We start from the raw sequence: 18,892 nt of genomic DNA, 5'->3' as shown, positions 1-18,892 counted from the left end.
AAATATAGACTGAATCCAGTTCGGTTCAGTGGCTCAGGCCTGTAATTCCAACACTTTGGGAGGCCAAGGCAGGTGGATCATTTGAGGTCAGGAGTTTGAGACCACCCTGACCTGTAATCCCAGCTACTCAGGAGGCTGAGGCAGGAGAATTGCTTGAACTCGGGAGGCAGAGGTTGCAGTGAACCGAGATTGTGCCATTGCACTCCAGCCTGGGCAACACACAAGAACGAAACTCTGTCTCAGAAAAATATAAATAAATAAATAAATAAATAAATAAATAAAATAAGCTGGATACAATGCCTCCCGCTTGTAATCCCAGCACTTTGGGAGGCTGAGACGGGAGGATCACTTGAGTCCAGGAGTTTGAGACCAGCCTGAGCAACATAGTGAAACCCCATCTCAACAAAAAAATACAAAAAAAAATTAGCCAGGAGTGGTTGGGCATGGTGACTCACGCCTGTAATCCCAGCACTTTGGGAGGCCGAGGTGGGCAGATCACAAGGTCAGGAGTTTGAGACCAGCCTGGCCAATATGGTGGAACCCCGTCTCTACTAAAATTACAAAAATTAGTCTGGCGTGGGGGCAGGCGCCTAGTAGTCCCAGCTACTCAGGAGGCTGAGGCAGGAGAATCCCTTGAACCCAGGAGGCGGAGGTTGCAGTGAGCTGAGATCACGCCATTGCACTCCAGCCTGGCAACAGAGCGAGACTCTGTCTCAAAAAAAAAAAAAAAAAAAAATTAGCCGGGAGTGGTGGCATATGACTTGGTCCCACTTACTTGGGAGGCTGAGGTAGGAGGATGGCTTGAGCCTGGCAGGCGGAGGTTGCAGTGAGCCGAGATGGTGTCACTGCACTCCACCCTGGGCAACAGAACCAAACCCTATCTCAAAAAAAGGAAGAAAAAAGTGGCTGATTCTAGAATAGTCAAAGGTAGAGCTGGTGGAAATTCCCTTCAGATTGGATATCGGATGAGAGAAAGGGGGCAAGGATGACTCCAAGGTATTCAGCCTGAACAGCCAGAAAAATGGAATTGCAATTTCCTGAGATGGGGAAGCTTGTGGGGGCAGCAGTCTGGGGGAGTTCAGGAAGACCATTTTTGATTTGGCAAGCTTGAGAAATCCAGATAGACACACTGGTGAGGTAGTTGGATGTGCCAGATTGGAGTTCAGGGGAGAGTCGAGATCGAGATAGAATTGTGGGCGGAGGCTGGGCGCGGTGGTTCACAGCTGTAATCCCAACACTATTGGGAGGCTGAGGTGGGAGCATCACTTCAGCCCAGGAGTTCAAGACCAGTCTGGTCAACATAGTAAGATCCCCATCTCTCCAAAAAGATACAAAAATTAGCCAGGTGTGGTGGTGCACAGCTGTAGTCTCAGCTGCTCAGGAGGCTGAGGTGGGAGGATCACCTGAGCCTAAGGGTGTCAAGGCTGCTGTGAGCTGTGATCGCACCACTGCACTCCAGCCAGACAACAGAGTGAGACCCCGTCAAGAAGGAAAAAGAGGAAAGAAAGAAAGAGAGAGAGAGAGATCAGAGACGAGAGAGAGAGAGAGGGAGGGAGGGAGACAGAAGGAGAGGAGAGAGATAAATAAACCAATAAATAAATAAATAACTGTGGGTGTAATCAGCATAGAGATGGCATATCCACCGTGGGACTGGTGGAGGTTATCCAGGGAATGAGTCTAGACAGGAGAAAAGAGGGATCTGAGCCCTGGTGCCTTCAGCATCTTCAGTCAGGGAGATGAGAAAGAATGATACTCTAAGGGGGTGACATTCTGTTTAGAGGTGGTCACACTGTTTATGGTGGCTATACCATATGAGATGAGTCATACTATTCATTTTTTAAATTTTTGTTTTGTTTTGATAGAGAACACTGCAACAGGGTTTTGCAGAGGGGGAGAGATTGGACTCAATCCCCCGCATCACACTATTTTTTTCTCTTAAGAAACAGGGTTAGGCCGGGCGCAGTGGCTCACGCCTGTAATCCCAGCACTTTTGGAGGCTGAGGCAGGCGGATCACGAGGTCAGGAGATCGAGACCATCCTAGCTAACGTGGTGAAAGCCCATCTCTACAAAAAATACAAAAAATTAGCTGGGCGTGGTGGCGGGCCTCTGTAGTCCCAGCTACTTGGGAGGCTGAGGCAGGAGAATGGCGTGAACCTGGGAGGCTGAGTTGCAGTGAGCTGAGATTGCGCCACTGCACTCCAGCCTGGGCGACATAGTGAGACTCCGTCTCAAAAAAAAAAAAAAAAAAAGAAACAGGGCTCGGTGGCTCATGCCTGTAATCCTAGCACTTTGGGAGGCTGAGGCAGATCACGAGGTCAGGAGTTCAAGACCAGCCTGTCCAACATGTTGAAACCCCATCTCTACTAAAAATACAAAAATTAGCCGGGTGTGGTGGTGGGCACCTGTAATCCCAGCTACTTGGGAGGCTGAGGCAGAAGAATAGCTTGAACCTGGGAGGCAGTGGTTGCAGTGAGCCAAGATTGTGCCACTGCACTCCAGCCTGGGTGATAGAGAAAGACTCTGTCTCGGGGGGGAAAGAAACAGGGTTTTCAGCCAGGCGTGGTGGCGGGTACTTGTAATCGCAGCTACTTGGGAGGCTGAGGCAGCAGAACTGCTTGAACCCAAGAGGTGGAGGTGGCAGTGAGCCGAGATCGTGCCACCGCACTCCAGCCTGGGCGACGAAGCGAAATTCCACCTCAAAAAATAATAATAATAAATAAAAAATAAAAAAGCTGGGTGTGGTGGCTCAGGCCTGTACTCTCAGCACTTCAGGAGGCCAAAGAGGGTGGTTACCTGAGGTCAGGAGTTTGAGACCAGCATGGCAACATGGTGAAACCCTGCCTCTACTAAAAATACAAAAACAAATTAGCTGGGCATGGTGGCATGCGCCTGTAATCCTAGCTACTCGGGAGTCTGAGGCAGGAGAATCACTTGAACCCAATCTCAGCTCACTGCAACATCTGCCTCCTGGGTTCAATCAATTCTCCTGCCTCAGCCTTCCGAGTAGCTGGGGTTACAGGCACCCGACACCACGTCCAGCTAATTTTTGTAGTTTTAGTAGAGACGGGGTTTCATCATGTTGGCCAGGTTGGACTTGAACTCCTGACCTCAGGTGATCCACCCGCCCACCTCAGCCTCCCAAAGTGCTGGGATTACGGGCATGAGCCACCGCACCTGGCCAATATTTCACCATCTCTATCATCTCTGGGGGTGGGTATCAGTGTTGATAAAGCAATTGGAGTCACATAGGCCACTGAAAGATTACAATATCCATGGACACGTTTGCACAAACCACCAAACTTAAGAGGCCCAGATGACATTTTCATGAGGGACTTTCACTCTCCGCGGATCGTTCAGATTCTCCCACGAGGCATGCCGATCATCCGTGATTGTGTTTCATAGAAACACTGAGTTTGAGCCATCCATCTGGGTCAGAGTGGGATTATGACATTAATACACAATTTCACACTGTCAGTGCTGTGTGCTTTATTTTTTTAAATTTTATTTTTAAGAGAAAAGGTCCCTTAACACCTAGGTGATGGGTTGATAGGTGCAGTAAACCACCATGATGCACGTTTACCTATGTAACAAACCTGTACCTCCTGCACATGTATCCCAAAAGTTAAAATAAAAATTAAAAAAAAAAAAAAAAAGAAGAAAAAGAAAACATAAGCCTGGGCTGCCCTTTGGACACCACGGACACAGATCTGCCAGTAAGAACCATCCTCCCGGCCAGGCCTGGTGGCTCACGCCTGTAATCCCAGCTGTTTGGGAGGCCGAGGTGGGCGGATCACCTGAGGTCAGGAGTTCGAGACTAGCCTGGCCAACATGGAGAAACCCCGTCTCTACTAAAAACACAAAATTAGCCGGGCGTGGTGGCACATGCCTGTAATCTAGGCTACTCGGGAGGCTGAGGCAGGAGAATTGCTTGAACCTGGGAGGGAGAGGTTGCAGTGAGCCGAGATCCTGCCACTGCACTGCATCCTGGGTGACACAGGGAGACTCCATCTCAAATAAATAAATAAATAAATAAATTTTTTGTAGAGAGAGTCTCACTCTGTTGCCCAGGCTGGTCTTGAACTCCTGGCCTCTTGAAATTCTCCTGCTTCGGCCTCCCAAAGTGCTGGGATTACATGTGTCAGACACAAACTGCAGCCAGCCTGTTTATTGCTGTTTAACTGTTGTTACAGTTGGAGTCTGTAGGGTAGAGTGCTCTTGTTATCCATGGGGCATAGAGTTCACTCTGCTAATAATTATTAACAGTATTTATTGCATACTTACTTCGCATCTCTGATTTTTCTTTTTTTCTTTTTTTTTTTTTTTTAAGACGGAGTATCGCCCTGTCACTCAGGCTGGAGTGCAATGGCATGATCTCGGCTCACTGCAACCTCCGCCTCCCGGGTTCAAATGATTCTCCTGCCTTAGCCTCCTGAGTAGCTAGGATTACAGGCGCCAGCCACCACACCCAGCTAATTTTTGTATTTTTAATAGAGACGGGGTTTTCACCATGTTGGCCAGGATGGTCTGGAACTCCTGACCTCAGGTGATCCACCTGCCTCGGCCTCACAAAGTGCTGGGATTACAGGCGTGAGCCACCTCGCCTGGCCACATCTCTGATTTTTCACAATAACTTGATCATGTAGGATCTATTAACACCTCCATTTTACAAATGAGGAAAATTGAGGCTCAAAGAGGTGAACTTGGCCAGGCGCAGTGGCTCACGCCTGTAATCCCAGCACTTTGGGAGGCCAAGGAGGGCGGATCACGAGGTCAGGAGATCGAGACCATTCTGGCTAACACGGTGAAACCCCATCTCTACTAAAAATACACAAAATTAGCTGGGCGTGATGGCGGGTGCCTGTAGTCCCAGCTACTCGGGAGGCTGAGGCAGGAGAATTGCTTGAACCCGGGAGACGGAGGTTGCGATGTGCCAAGATGGTGTCATTGCACTCCAGCCTGGGCAAGGAGAGCAAAACTGCGTCTCAAAAAAAAAAAAAAAAAAAAAAAAAAAGCTGGGCATGGTGGTGGGCGCTTGTAATTCCAGCTACTCAGGAGGCTGAGACAGGAAAACTGCTTGAACCAGGGAGGCAGAGGTTGCAGTGAGCCAAGATCGTGCCATTGCACTTACAGCCTGGGTGACAAGAGCAAAATTCCATCTCAAAAAAAAAAAAAAAAAAAGTAACTGGGCATGGTGGCATGTGTCTGTAGTCCCAGCTACTCAGGAGGCTGAAGTGGGAGAATTGCTTGAGGCAGGGAAGTCGAGGCTGTAGTGAGCCATTATTGTGCCACTGCAATCCAGCCTGGGCAACACAGTGAGACCCCCATCTCAAAAAAAAAAAAAAAAAAAAAGAGGTGAACTGAGTTCACTTGCCTTGTCAGAGACAAGAAGTAGCAAAGGTTGGGTGTAACGGCCAGGTGTGGTGGCTCACACCTGTAATCCCAGCACTTTGGGAGGCTGAGGCAGGCGGATCACGAGGTCAGAAGATTGAGACCATCCTGGCTAACACGGTGAAATCCTGTCTCTACTAAAAATACAAAAGATTAGCCAGGCGTGGTGGGGGGCGCCTGTAGTCCCAGCTACTCAGGAGGCTGAGGCAGGAGAATGGCGTGAACCCGGGAGGCGGAGCTTGCAGTGAGCCGAGATGGGGCCACTGCACTCCACCCTGGGCGACAGAGTGAGACCCCGTCTCAAAAAAAAAAAAAAAAAAAAAAAAGGTTGGGTGTAACTCAGATCTCTGTCTTGCTGGTGGGAGGGTAGGGGTCACTGGGTTTGTTACTGATGTGTTATCTTTTTGTTTGTTTGTTTGTTTTGAAACTGAGTTTCGCTCTTGTTGCCCAGGCTGGAGTGCAATGGCGCGATCTCGGCTCACCGCAACCACCCCCCTCCCGGGTTCAAGCGATTCTACCTTAGCCTCCCGAGCAGCTGGGATTACAGACATGCACCACCAAGCCCGGCTAATTTTTTGTATTTTTAGTAGAGACGGGGTTTCTCCATGTTGGTCAGGCTGGTCTCGAACTACAGACCTCAGGTGATCCACCTGCCTTGGCCTCCCAAAGTGCTGGGATTACAGGCGTGAGCCACCGCGCCCGGCCTTTTTATTTATTTATTTTTAGACGGAGTTTTGCTGTTACCCAGGGTGGAGTGCAACGGAGCGATCTCGGCTCACTACAGCCTCCGCCTCCTGGATTCAAGCGATCCTCCTGGGTTCAAGCGATTCTCCTGCCTCAGCCTCCTGAGTAGCCGGGATTACAGGCGCGCCACCACGCCTGGCAAATTTCTGTATTTTTAGTAGAGATGGGGTTTCACCATGTTGGCCAGGCTGGTCTGGAACTTCTGACCTGAAGTGATCTCCCGCCTCGGCTCCCAAAGTGCTAGGTTTACAGGCGTGCGCCACTGCGCCGGGCCCTGATGTAATATCTTTGAAAATCTGCATTTTTTTTTGGAGGGGGTAGTAAAAGAGGTAATAAAGCATAATGGTAAATGGTAAATGTGGTGGTTTGGAATTGGTTAGATCTGGGTTCGAATCTTAGTTCCAATACTTCCTGGCTGTAAGATTTAGTGGACCGATTTTCCCTCAGAGAGCATCACTTTCTTTATCTGTAAATGGGGATAACAGCAGTAATTCCCCTCGTTGGGATTTTGTGAGGATTAAATGAGAAGATGCCCCTGACAATGCTTGGCCCGGTGCCTGGCACATCATGAACACTCGGAATTCGGGAGCTGTTATTCGAACAATGATGATGATTATTATTGCTGGACCACACCGCTCCCAGAGGGTTACAATATCCGTGGGGGAGCTGTACTGTCCGTAGGCAAGGTTACATAATTCCCGGGGGTTTTGGGGGAAAGCTTCCCTGGAGCCCTTGGTCTCCCCAAGGAGGAGGCCTGAGACTTTTTTTTTTTTTGAGGCACTGGTGAGGAGCCTGTCTAAGGCGGACTAGGTACCCCGCAAGCGAGGAGGCTGGGATTGAAGCCCTGGGTACCGGGAGCCTGAGCTCCGCAGGCCTTCCCTATCTGTGACTTTTCTGTCTCCCCGCCCATCTTCTGGATTCGTCCCCCACCCAGCCCCCCCAACTCCCGCCCGCCACCCATACGCCTCTCCTTCGGAACCTCAGAGTCTTTTTTGAGACCCTGTTTCCAGGCTATGCCTGTGAATATTGCTTCTATTTGGCCTCTACCCTGCTGCCGGCTCCTGGGCTCCATCAGATCTGCGCTGTGATTTCCTGTTTCCCAGAGCCTCAGGCTTCATCCTTCCCTCCCGGCTGAGGCAGAGAACGGAGACTTAACACTTCTCTACGCTCTGGCTTTCGATCTTAAGCCCTGTCTTCCTCTCTCCTGGCGACCCTCAGTGCCCCTTGGGAGCACATTTGTTCAGACTTTGGTCGCCCCCTCGTATCCTGGCCCCGCCTCCGGAACCCCCGGTCCTAGTAGTGGACGTGGGGGGACCTCCGGCGCCAGCCCTATCCCCGGGACAGCTGCAGCCTGGGGACGGTGGTGGTGGGGGCTTCCAAATGCATTCTCTCTGGTCACTTCCTCCCCAGCTGGACTGGGGCTATCAGGAAAGCCAAGACCCCATCCCCACAGGAGCGGAGGGCACAGCCGCCTCCCCATTTCCGATGCTGGGAAATGCATCCCACCCATTCCACCCCACCCCTGGACAGCTGCCCCCATTCAGGCTCAGGGTTGGGGGGTTGGGTAAAACCAAGCTGGGAAATGCTGTGGTCTTCATCATCTTCTAAGGTCCTGACCCCGCCCCTCTGCAGAGAAGATTCTGCCCCCTCCCCACAAAAGTTTCTGACCCCCGCTTCCTCGGAAGGGCCCCCCGTTTTCCCATACAGGCTCCCAAAAGAAACTCTGGAGCCCGCAGTGGGCAGGAGAGGAGGAGGGGCAGCAGGTAGCGAGTGCCGAGGACTTAAGTTAGCTGCAGACTCGGAGCCTCTGACTAGGGTCATGACCCGCGGGACCCCATCCCACCCCCACCCCCTCCTTCCTCCCTCCCCCGCCTCGCGGCCCCTTTAAGCCCAGAGCCGGCCGGTCCTCAGTGGCTGCGCGCCGACGAGCGTGTGTGTGAGTGCGCGGGGAGGGGGCGGGCGCAGTGTCTCCATGGCGACGCGGCGGTGACGTCGCCGGCCGGGGGGCGTGGGCGTCCCGGCCCCGGAGTGCGATATTAACCCGGGAGGCGGCGGCGGGGAGGGGAGAGGCTCTGAGAGGCGAGGCCGGGTGAGGCGGCGAGGGCGGCCCGACGGGCGCGGGACGGGACGGGGCAGCGAGGGCGCCGGGAGCCGCGGCCCGGAGTCGGGGCGCTTCGCCCCGGGCCCCCCAGCATGAAGACCCCGGCGGACACAGGTGGGGGCGGGGGCAGCACGTGTGGGGGAGACTTGTTGCCCCGGGAAACCGAGCGGAGAAACTTTGGGGGGGCTGAAGGGGTCCGGGGGAGCCCGAGTGATCCCCAGTTCTGGGGGACCCCTCAAGCACTGGAGACCTGTTGCTTCTCGTGGCGCGAGCGGGGTTGCTGCCTGGGACCCCCGATTCCTGGCTCCGGGCGGAGTGGTGTGGGTGCTGCGGGTCTTGGTCCTGTATCCCTACCGGGACCCCGCAGGCCGGGCTCTCCCCCACTCCCGGGATCACGGGGGTGGCGGGGTCCTTCCCCTCCGCTCTTGTCACGTTGCACTCTGGGGGCCGGGACGTGTGCGGGGCGGGGGGGCTCGTCCACCGGGCCCGCTATCCCTGGTTCTGCGCTGCGCGGTCCGGCTGGTGACCTTCACGGCGGCGCGTGCCCTGCACCAGGTTAGCGGGGGATACGGGATGGCCTCTAGGAGGAGGGCGTGAGTGGGGAGCCCGGGACTCGGGGTCCTGGCTGCGCCGCCCCTCCCCCGCCCGCCTCTGTCGGCTCCTCGCTCCCCCGCCCTCGCCGAGTCGCAAAGTTCCAAAGCGCAGCCCGAACGTTCGAAAAAGGAACTTTTTGTTTCCGACCTTAGAACGCGCGGCTTTAAGGTGGCTCCGGGGAGACCTGGGTACCCTCCTCCCGCGCCACCGCGGGCCCGGGGTTGAGGAGGGTGGGGAAGGTGGGGGGAGACGCAGAGGCTCCCCCCTCGCCCCCCCTCCCGGATCCACCTCTTCTCTTTCAGCGGGCCGTCTCTTCCCTCCGCCCCTCTCTTCCCCGCCAACTTGCTCCTCCTTAAGGGGCCAAGGTTCCCCTCCCCCTCGGTCGGCGGGCGGGGGGCAGCGGGATTAACCCCCCCTCCCACTCGGACTTTTCCCCCTCCCCTCCCCCGCCGCCCCCGGGCTCGCGCGGGCTGGACTTTGCGCCCGAGCGCGCAGGGGGAGGGGTCCCAGCCGCCCCCTGCCCGTCTACCCCGTCGGAATCCGGCCCGGGGCGGGGACGGGGGAGGGGGAAGGGGGCCGGGCGCCGCTGTTCAAACTTGTTTCCTTCCCCCGGCGGCGGCGGCGGCGGCGGCTCGAGCTCGTGTGTGCGGGTGTGTGCCCCGACCGGCCCACCCACCCCACCCCATCCCCACCCCACCCCATCCCCACCCCATTCCCATCCCCATCCCCCTGCTCGGCGGGTGGGGGCGGCTTAATCTTAAAGGGCTCCGAGCTGGGATCCGGCGCCAGGGGATTGGGACCCGGACCGAGGAGGGGCCCTGGGGGTGGGGCCGGGGTGCGGAGTGCGGTAGGGTCAGTCACGTGCGTCCTACACACTCCCCCGGCTTTCACTCGCTCCCGGGTGGCTGGGCCCTGGGGGCAGCAGGAGCCTACCCTCGCCCAAGGAGGAGGCCGAGGCACCCAGACAACCTCGCTTCATCTTCTCTCCCTGCTACCGGCCTTGGCCTGATAGGATCCGCGGGTCGCTTCCCCAACCCTGTCGGGGGGCGGGACAGTGTGTGGGTTTTCCGGCTGGGGGAGGGGAGGGGAAGGAGACCTGGAATGGCCTCCGATCGGTGCATCTTTCCCATCTGCCTCCTGGCCTGCCGCTCCGCACCCCTCCATCCAGTCCTCCATCCCGGTCCCTCTCTCTGCCGTGGCTGTTTCCCACTTCCTGTTTTCTTCCCGGCTCTGGCGCCATAGAGGGCCGCCTGGAGTGGGGGAGGTGGTGGGGCCCCCCAGGAGGCCTGCGTGTTCTTCCTCTGCCACCACTCCTCCCTTCCGACCCTCACAGTCCCTTAAAAAAAGTTTGGGCCGTCAACGTGAGGTTGGGGGGTGCCCAGGAGTTTTGTCCCCCCAGGCTTGCATAGTCTGTCTGGGAGAATCCCTACCCCGCCTCTGTGGGACCCAGGTGTGCTTCTGGGACCTCGCCATCCCAGCCCTTGCTGTCTGACTGCTGCCACTTCTGCACTCTGTCTCGCAGTCTCCTGAACCCCTCTCTCCATGTGCCTGCTCTCTCCCTGCCTCACTGGCCCCCATGTTCCCGAGGTCCCGCACCCCCAAGCTTCTTCCGTGCAGGTCTGGTGTTTCCCTGTTTTAAGCACGTGGACGCATACACAGCACACTCATACATGCTCCCCTTGCCCGTGCCTGGCTCCTGGCTCCAAGGCCTGGGGAACAGAGCCCCATTGAGACACCCTGACGTCACCCCCTCTTCATTCTCCCCCCCAAAGCCGGGAACAGGCCTTCATGTATGCTGTGTCTGATGAGGAAAGCCGCCGTTGTGGTGGGCCTGGGAGTGGGGAAGGGTCCCTGCCAGAAGTGGGAGCCAGGGTCCAGGCCCTGGAGGAGGGGTTGCTCAGGGAAGGGGTTTAACAAGGGGGCCTGGGACAGCTCCCAGAATGCGGCTTGAGGCCTTTCCAGAGCCCCCCCACCTCCTTTCCGAGTTCCCTTTGTGTTGCATGTAGTCTCTCTCACTCCCTCTCTTCTGCAAAGTTTATTTTTAGCCTCCTGCTCCCCCGCTCCCAGGACTGTCGCTGCACACACGTTGCCTGGTTACCGGGACACGGAGGCTGGGGCGGGTGGGCTGGGAAGGGTGGCTTTAATTTTGGGGGGAGGGTGGAAGTCAGTACATCCCCCACCCCCAGATTGATGTCTCAGGGGCTTCGGCCCCCCTTCTAGGTCTAGAGCCAGATTGGGGCTGAGGTGGAAGTAACATGGAGCTTGGTTCCCTGAGAGGGGCTGGGAGCTTTTTGGAGGGGATGTGAGGGTCCATGAAGCTGGTGGCTGGGTCACCTGGGTTCCAAAGGACCCTGGGCCTTGCAGGAGACCTTGTGATCTGGATTCTCTAGAAGGGTGAGGATAATGGGGTGAACACCTAGATTCCCAAGAGAGCGATGGGGCTCTGGGGTCTCTGGAAGGGGTTGTCAAAGGCTGTCACTTTTAAATGGAACAGGGGCTGTTGGTGCTGGTCTGTGAACAGCCGGAGGTCATATCCCTGGCACCCTGAGGGGCTGGTGGAAGGCTGGGATATATCTGAATGGGGCAGGGACTCCGGGGGCTATGTGGTACTGCAGCCCAGTCTGGGCAGGAGTTGGGGGCCTACAGTGAGCTCTGGATTTGGAGGGGGTGGTCCCTGTGGGAGCAGGAGCTACTGATTCCCCGGATTCCCAAGGGGAAGGATCCCCTGTTGGATTCCAGACTTGGGTGGAGTCTTTGAGGGTGGATGTGTTGCCCGGAGGCCTTGTTGGTACCTGCTTGAGCTGGGGCCAAGGGAGGCGGATTGACCCCTGCAGCCTGACTGGATTTGGGAGCCGCCCATCTTTAGCCGGCCACCTTGGCCTTCTCTCTCTAGTGGCACCAGGGACCCTGCCCTGCCTCCCCACTCCTTCCCTTCCTCCCCTTTCCCTCCTCCCACCCCTCCATTACCGGCTGCCTGGTGCTGAATTATTGATGGCCCCTGATTACCCGGGGGTTTGGGAAATGACAACAACCGCAGCCCCCCCACCCCCCACCCCAGGCTGCCCACCCCCTCCAGAGACCAGCCAGCCCACCGCCAACCTCTACCCAAGGTTAATGCTGGGGGTGGGCAGGCAGGTGGGCAGGGAAGGAGCTGAAGATGAGAAGGCAGAAGTGGGAAGAGGGTGACAGCTCCAGGGTGCCTGCTCAAGCTCCAGGCCTGGGCTGGGCCCTCCAGCCAGGTGGGGCCTGGATGCCTGGGTCTGGGGAGGGCAGTGTAGCTCAGAGGGTCCAGGGCTTCGGGGGGGCCTCTCAGACAGTCTGGGTTTCACTCTCCAGGGAAGACAGAAGCCTCTGTGTGTGCAAGCGCTGACCTCATCGGCAACCAGTCACCCCACCCCTCCTGGTCCTTTTAAGAAAAAAAAAAAAAAATCTTCCTCTCAGGTCTTGGGGTTGGGAGTAAGGGCTCTGTTGGGTCTTCGGAGGAGACAGTGCATGTTTCTAAGGAGGACATCCGAGGAGCTGGGGTGGTGCAACTGGCTCTGAATGGGAGTGGGGGTAAGCTGGGGGGCTGTACCCCAACCCGGCTGGCCACGTGTGCCCCTTCCTGCCCCTCCCCCACTGGCAGCCCTGCCCGCCAGCCTGGCTTGGTGCCTGGCCCCCTGGCACTGGCCCCGGGACCCACCGCCGACGGTTTCCTGTTTCTCCCGGTGTCGCCGGAGCGGGCTCCAGCTTCCCCTCCCCCCCAGCTCCTGTCTAGCCCCTCACATGCAGACAGACAGACACACACTGTCTTCTCTTAAATCAGATCTTGACTTGGCTGAGGTGAGACAGATTTCCCCATGTTGAAGGCAGGGCAGAGGTGGACCCTGGGATGGGACCCAGAGCCCTGGACTTGGCAGCCTGACCCCAGGCCACTCCCTGCCTCCCGTCCCCAGGGTTTGCCTTCCCGGATTGGGCCTACAAGCCAGAGTCGTCCCCTGGCTCAAGGCAGATCCAGCTGTGGCACTTTATCCTGGAGCTGCTGCGGAAGGAGGAGTACCAGGGCGTCATTGCCTGGCAGGGGGACTACGGGGAATTCGTCATCAAAGACCCTGATGAGGTGGCCCGGCTGTGGGGCGTCCGCAAGTGCAAGCCCCAGATGAATTACGACAAGCTGAGCCGGGCCCTGCGGTGAGGACGGGCTGGGGACCCCTGAGCACATGTGGAGTGCCCCCCCGGGGTTGCACAGCCCCTTGCCTGTGGGAACAAGCATTGGGTCTGACCCCTGGCTTTGCCAAATCCTAGCTGTGTGACCTTGGGCCACTCCCAGCCCTTCCCTGAGCCCCTTGGTAACACAGACGTATCCTGAGGAGAGATTACAGTCACCAGTGGATCCTCTAGTCCTGCCTTAGATGTGAGGAGAGAGCTGGTACCCACCCTCTGGGCACTTGATTTGTCTTTTGTGGCCTACGTTCCTCAGTTGGCCTTTGGGAACCACACCTAAGTGCGTGTTAAGGTGTGGAGTCTAGACCTGGGTCCCACGTACCTGACCTTCCCAATGGCATTTCTGTACCCACAGCTATTACTATAACAAGCGCATTCTACACAAGACCAAGGGGAAACGGTTCACCTACAAGTTCAATTTCAACAAACTGGTGCTGGTCAATTACCCTTTCATTGATGTGGGGTTGGCTGGTGAGTACCAGGGATGGTTGGTGTGGAGAGGGTCTACATGCCCCTTCAGGCTAGGCCAGGGGCCTTGACACTGTCTCTCTTCTGCCAGGGGGTGCAGTGCCCCAGAGTGCCCCGCCAGTGCCATCGGGTGGTAGCCACTTCCGCTTCCCTCCCTCAACGCCCTCCGAGGTGCTGTCCCCCACCGAGGACCCCCGCTCACCACCAGCCTGCTCTTCATCTTCATCTTCCCTCTTCTCGGCTGTGGTGGCCCGCCGCCTGGGCCGAGGCTCAGTCAGTGACTGTAGTGATGGCACGTCAGAGCTGGAGGAACCGCTGGGAGAGGATCCCCGGGCCCGACCACCTGGCCCTCCGGATCTGGGTGCCTTCCGAGGGCCCCCGCTGGCCCGCCTGCCCCATGACCCTGGTGTCTTCCGAGTCTATCCCCGGCCTCGGGGTGGCCCTGAACCCCTCAGCCCCTTCCCTGTGTCGCCTCTGGCCGGTCCTGGATCCCTGCTGCCCCCTCAGCTCTCCCCGGCTCTGCCCATGACGCCCACCCACCTGGCCTACACTCCCTCGCCCACGCTGAGCCCGATGTACCCCAGTGGTGGCGGGGGGCCCAGCGGCTCAGGGGGAGGCTCCCACTTCTCCTTCAGCCCTGAGGACATGAAACGGTACCTGCAGGCCCACACCCAAAGCGTCTACAACTACCACCTCAGCCCCCGCGCCTTCCTGCACTACCCTGGGCTGGTGGTGCCCCAGCCCCAGCGCCCTGACAAGTGCCCGCTGCCGCCCATGGCACCCGAGACCCCACCGGTCCCCTCCTCGGCCTCGTCATCCTCTTCTTCTTCTTCCTCCCCATTCAAGTTTAAGCTCCAGCCGCCCCCACTCGGACGCCGGCAGCGGGCAGCTGGGGAGAAGGCCGTAGCCGGTGCTGACAAGAGCGGTGGCGGTGCAGGCGGGCTGGCTGAGGGGGCAGGGGCACTAGCCCCACCGCCCCCGCCACCACAGATCAAGGTGGAGCCCATCTCGGAAGGCGAGTCGGAGGAGGTAGAGGTGACTGATATCAGTGATGAGGATGAGGAAGACGGGGAGGTGTTCAAGACGCCCCGTGCCCCACCTGCACCCCCTAAGCCTGAGCCCGGCGAGGCACCCGGGGCATCCCAGTGCATGCCCCTCAAGCTACGCTTTAAGCGGCGCTGGAGTGAAGACTGTCGCCTTGAAGGGGGTGGGGGCCCCGCTGGGGGCTTTGAGGATGAGGGTGAGGACAAGAAGGTGCGTGGGGAGGGGCCTGGGGAGGCTGGGGGGCCCCTCACCCCAAGGCGGGTGAGCTCTGACCTCCAGCATGCCACGGCCCAGCTATCCCTGGAGCACCGAGACTCCTGAGGGCTGTGGGCAGGGGACCTGTGTGCCCCACACCCCCCATGCTTCTTTTGCTGCCTTAAGCCCCCTATGCCCTGGAGGTGAGGGCAGCTCTCTTGTCTCTTCCCTGCCTCCTCCCTTTTCCCTCCCCACATTTTGTATAAAACTTTAATTTCTTTTTTTTAAATGGTGGGGGTGGGTGGGTGCCCAGGGCTAGGGGCTGTTCCCTGTCTCTGTGGGTTTCTAAGCTCTGGGCAAAGTGGTGATAGGGGGAGGGAGGGGGAAGTTAAGGGGGTCACCTCCATTCTGGGGAATTTATATTTGAATTGAGGCTTTGGCCTTAACACCCAGGAACTTTTCTATTACAATCGCTTAGGAAGTAAAGCCTTGTCTCCCTCCCTGTTCTCTGCCTCTTGTACCCCTCTGACCCACCCGCTCTGCCCCACTCCCAGCCCTCCTCAGCCCCAGCCCTGCCTGCCCTGCCCCTCCAGGGGGCCATGAGTGCCTAGGTTTCTCATACCCCACAAGGTCACAGCAGGGGAGGGAGGGACAATTTTATAATGAACCAAAAATTCCATGTGTTGGGGGGTGGGGGGCGGAGGAGGGTGAGGGGTGCCGCCCATGGGCCACAAATCTCTACAAGTGCCTGCTATCCCTCTCCCACTCCCCACCCCAGCACCGGTCCAACCCCTTCATCCCCAGCTGCTCCTAGGACTGGCCCATGGGCAGGCGGGTGGGGGGATGGGAAGGGGGTGCCCTGAAACCAAACTGGAAGCCCCCTCTGCCTCCCAGCTGGGGCCTCTGGGGTGGGGTGGGGGGCTGTGGTCAAGCCTTATTCTGTATTGGGGACTGAGGGTGGGGGGAGTAGAGGGGCCGCTGGAGAATGTATTCAAAACAATAAAACTTTGGACCTTTGGATGCAGTGATCAATGTCCTAGGTGCTCGGTGCAGCCCCCTGAGGGCCACAGCTTTTGCTTGATTCTGAAGGAGGGGCCCCACCCTGGCTGCTAGTGGGTCTGTGGCCAGATCAGTATAGAGGGCCTAACCCTAATCAGAATGGGCCAAATCCAGGCCTGGGAAACCGTCTCCTGACCTCAGAGGCACATGAGCCCCAGAGCTTGATGATAGTGGTCTCAGGCATGCGCCGGCTTCATCAGACTGCTCCTCTGTTCCATGGGGACCTTGTCCTTGAAAGCTCTTCCCACTGTTTTTCACCACAACCCCACTGCCCTTGCTCTCCTGATTGCCTGGATGCCTTCCCACTTGTGGCTAGGAATTCTTCCCACACCCCAGGTCCCCAGTGAAGACCAGGAGCTCCCTTTTGCACTGCCCCTCGCACCCTGCCCACACCCCTCTCTTGTTGCTCTGAGTTCAGCTGGGAGTCCTTTGGAGAACAGCCTGTGGTGTCTCTTGAAATGTAGACCTTGCAAGGTAACTTGGTGATCTTCAGGTCCAGGTATGGGAACACCTCCAGCCAGCACATAGCCAAGGGACTGGCTCACTAGTCATCGATGCTGTTGACCTACTGTGTGTCCAATACTTAAGAGCTGCAGTGTTGTAGCTCTTTCAGTATCCAGTAAGGTAGGGGCAACCAGTGCTGCTAAGTGACTTGCCCAGGGCCCTGTGGCTGAGCCAGGACTTCAAAGCCCACGTTCTTTCAACAACTCCTGACTTTTCCTTCCTAACACCAAGATAGTTGGATCCAGATCAGGCTTTCAGGATCAGAGGATTTGAGATGAGCTCATAAAGCTAGAAGCTGAGATTGGAGAGCTTGAATCAGGGATGAAAGAATTAGGAGGAATAATCCAGGCTGGAAGTGCCTTTAGAGACAAGTTCTGTCTCCTCCATGCAGGTGAGGTGCCTGAGGCCCAGAAAGGGGAAGGGGTTTCCCCAAGGCCACACAGCTGCTAAGAGATGGAGTGGCAATTGAGGGCTTGTTGGACTGGCTTCGCCATGAAACTCCACCCTGTGCAACCCTGAGGGGGAAGAAACGTTGACTGGCAACTGCTACCCACTCGCATCTCATTTCATGCCAGCCAGGGTGGGTGGTCCCAGATGATGTCGGTTGGCAGGGAAGAGAGGATCCAGGGCTAGGATACTGGCAGGAAACCGAGGCTCCCGAGGCGGCCTGCGGGAAACTGCTCCCTCTCCTGGGTGATGTAAGTCATTCCCTGGGGTGGGGGCCACTGGGCTATTTCTGGAAGCTGGGATGAGACATGTCTCCTGGCAACATAGTTGCAGCTGAGTTGGTGGTGGTGGTGGTGGGGTGATGGAGAAGGGGATGTTGTCACTCGGGAGGAGAGGACCCTAACTACTGGCCTCAGCCCCTGAACCCAGTGCCTTCAAAGCACCTCTAACCACATCTAATATGGAATCATAAGTGCTCAGCTCAGCTCCCTAACTGCTGTCCAGGTCAGACCACAGCCCTACCAGACAAGTTGCCCCAGATTCTGGCTGTGTAGGATGTCACAGGTGGCATTTGGCCTTGAAAACTCCAGCGGCTACTCTAACCTTTAATCGCCCACCTAAATCTATTAGCTAGCTGGCTTGAAATGTTCCTGCAAGAAGACACCCTTGGTCCCATCCATATCCTCTGAGATCCTTGCTTCCAAGTAGAAAGCCCTTTACAGATGCTCTCAAGGCACTTCACATATTAATTAATCTCATCAGAGACCTCCCTGCTTTGTACCTCTAGCCCCAGTACCTCCACAGACTCTCAAAGCCCCTTCCCAATGCTTCTCAACCATCCCTCACCCCTTCAGGTCGCTCAGAGATCCCCTTGGTCACCAGTAATTTCTGTCTCCCATAGACCTTTTTTTTTTTTTCTTTTTTTCAAAACAGAGTCTCACTCTGTTGCCCAGGGTGGAGTGCAGTGGTGCAATCTCAGCCCACTGCAACCTCAGCCTCCCAGGTTCAAGAGATTCTTGTGCCTCAGCTTCCCCAGTAGCTGGGATTACAGGCGTGGGCCACCACGCCCGGCTAATTTTTTTGTGTGTTTTTAGTAGAGATGGGGTTTCCTCCATGTTGGCCAGGCGGGTCTCGAACTTCTGACTGACCTCAAGTGATCCACGGCCTTGACCTCACAAAGTGCTGGGATTGCAAGTGTAAGCCATCGCGTCCACCCACCCATAGAACTTTTAGCAGACAGCCTAAGTCCCCTCAGGCTTCTCCACTGGTCCCCAGTAATTATCCTGTCAACTAAGCTCATCAAAGACCCCTTCACCACTCCACGGACTCCTCTTAGCCCTTCTAGACACCCATAGGCCTCTCTCAGACGTTTACAACCCTTCCTAGCATCCCTCTATGAACATTCTCATCCTCTACAAACATCCTGATAGATTGCAGACCGTCACCTTCAAACTCCCACGGACCCCAATCCCCTCGTGGCGGTTGCCCACACGCAGCGGCGCATGCCCCACGGGTTCTGGCGGTTAAATAACCCTCGCTATCCTGCCCCATGTCGCCGCCCTTTTGAGCCGTCTTGGTCCCGTGTTGGAATCCCTAGGCCAAGGGGCTTGACTGAAATTTTTACTTTTTGACTCAGAGCTGCCATCAGAGGGCAGCAGGTACCATTTGGCTGGGAAACTGCAACTCCCAGAAACGCCCGCGCCTAGCCGCGCGTGGTGCGGCCACCTGCTTTGTGAAGGGAGCGGAAGTGTTCCGCACTTTGCCTTCTGGGTAATGTAGTCTCAACAGGCTTTGGCGCTACCGACCCCCGCAGTTGTGTCCGCGGGGAATGGCAGTCAGGAACAAACTGAGTGGACAGGACTTTCTTCTGGTTTCAGAAAGGACAGGACAGTTAGTATAAGCACAAGCTCGGATTAACGTGAAGTCCAGAGACTCCATTTCCCACCATTCCAGGATGCGGGAGGGGCTGAGAACGCTTTCATTCTACTTCTAAGTATTTCCGGGGGAGGAAGAGACACATACAGACACAGGAACTCTGTTTCCCAGCGCCCTTTGGGGGCTACTCTCCTTCGGGTATTAATCGATAAATAGGACGACTCACTGAGTACACAAAACCTGAGGCTACTTTTTGCAGCTGGCTTCCT

General features: G+C 56.8%; 1 protein-coding gene across 4 annotated transcripts; it reads left to right on the top strand.

Annotated features, from left to right (window-relative positions):
- The first annotated feature begins 8,197 nt into the window (after positions 1 to 8,197).
- ERF (ETS2 repressor factor) lies at positions 8,198 to 15,758 on the top strand. Of its 4 annotated transcripts, none has more exons than XM_003316380.7 (4): positions 8,198 to 8,348; positions 12,764 to 12,998; positions 13,387 to 13,502; positions 13,591 to 15,758. In XM_003316380.7, exons 1-4 carry the CDS (start codon positions 8,327 to 8,329, stop codon positions 14,862 to 14,864), a joined length of 1,647 nt encoding a protein of 548 aa, XP_003316428.1. In that variant the 5' UTR covers positions 8,198 to 8,326; the 3' UTR covers positions 14,865 to 15,758. The 4 variants fall into 4 exon arrangements, with proteins under 4 accessions (XP_003316428.1, XP_009433960.1, XP_054529778.1 ...); XM_009435685.4 differs by lacking the exon at positions 8,198 to 8,348 and adding an exon at positions 9,419 to 9,478; XM_054673803.2 differs by lacking the exon at positions 8,198 to 8,348 and adding an exon at positions 9,427 to 12,650.
- The last annotated feature ends 3,134 nt before the right edge of the window (positions 15,759 to 18,892 follow it).

This window comes from Pan troglodytes, chromosome 20, assembly GCF_028858775.2.
Source record: "Pan troglodytes isolate AG18354 chromosome 20, NHGRI_mPanTro3-v2.0_pri, whole genome shotgun sequence".
Classification (NCBI taxonomy): domain Eukaryota; kingdom Metazoa; phylum Chordata; class Mammalia; order Primates; family Hominidae; genus Pan; species Pan troglodytes.
This window is presented reverse-complemented; position numbering and strand designations above follow the sequence as displayed.

Bases quoted from the DNA above. Each gene is read 5' to 3' on its own strand.
- ERF (XM_003316380.7), top strand. From the start codon at position 8,327: ATGAAGACCCCGGCGGACACAG. The intron at 8,349-12,763 runs GTGGGGGCGGGG...TCCCGTCCCCAG, and splicing joins GAAGACCCCGGCGGACACAG to GGTTTGCCTTCCCGGATTGG. The intron at 12,999-13,386 runs GTGAGGACGGGC...CTGTACCCACAG, and splicing joins AAGCTGAGCCGGGCCCTGCG to CTATTACTATAACAAGCGCA.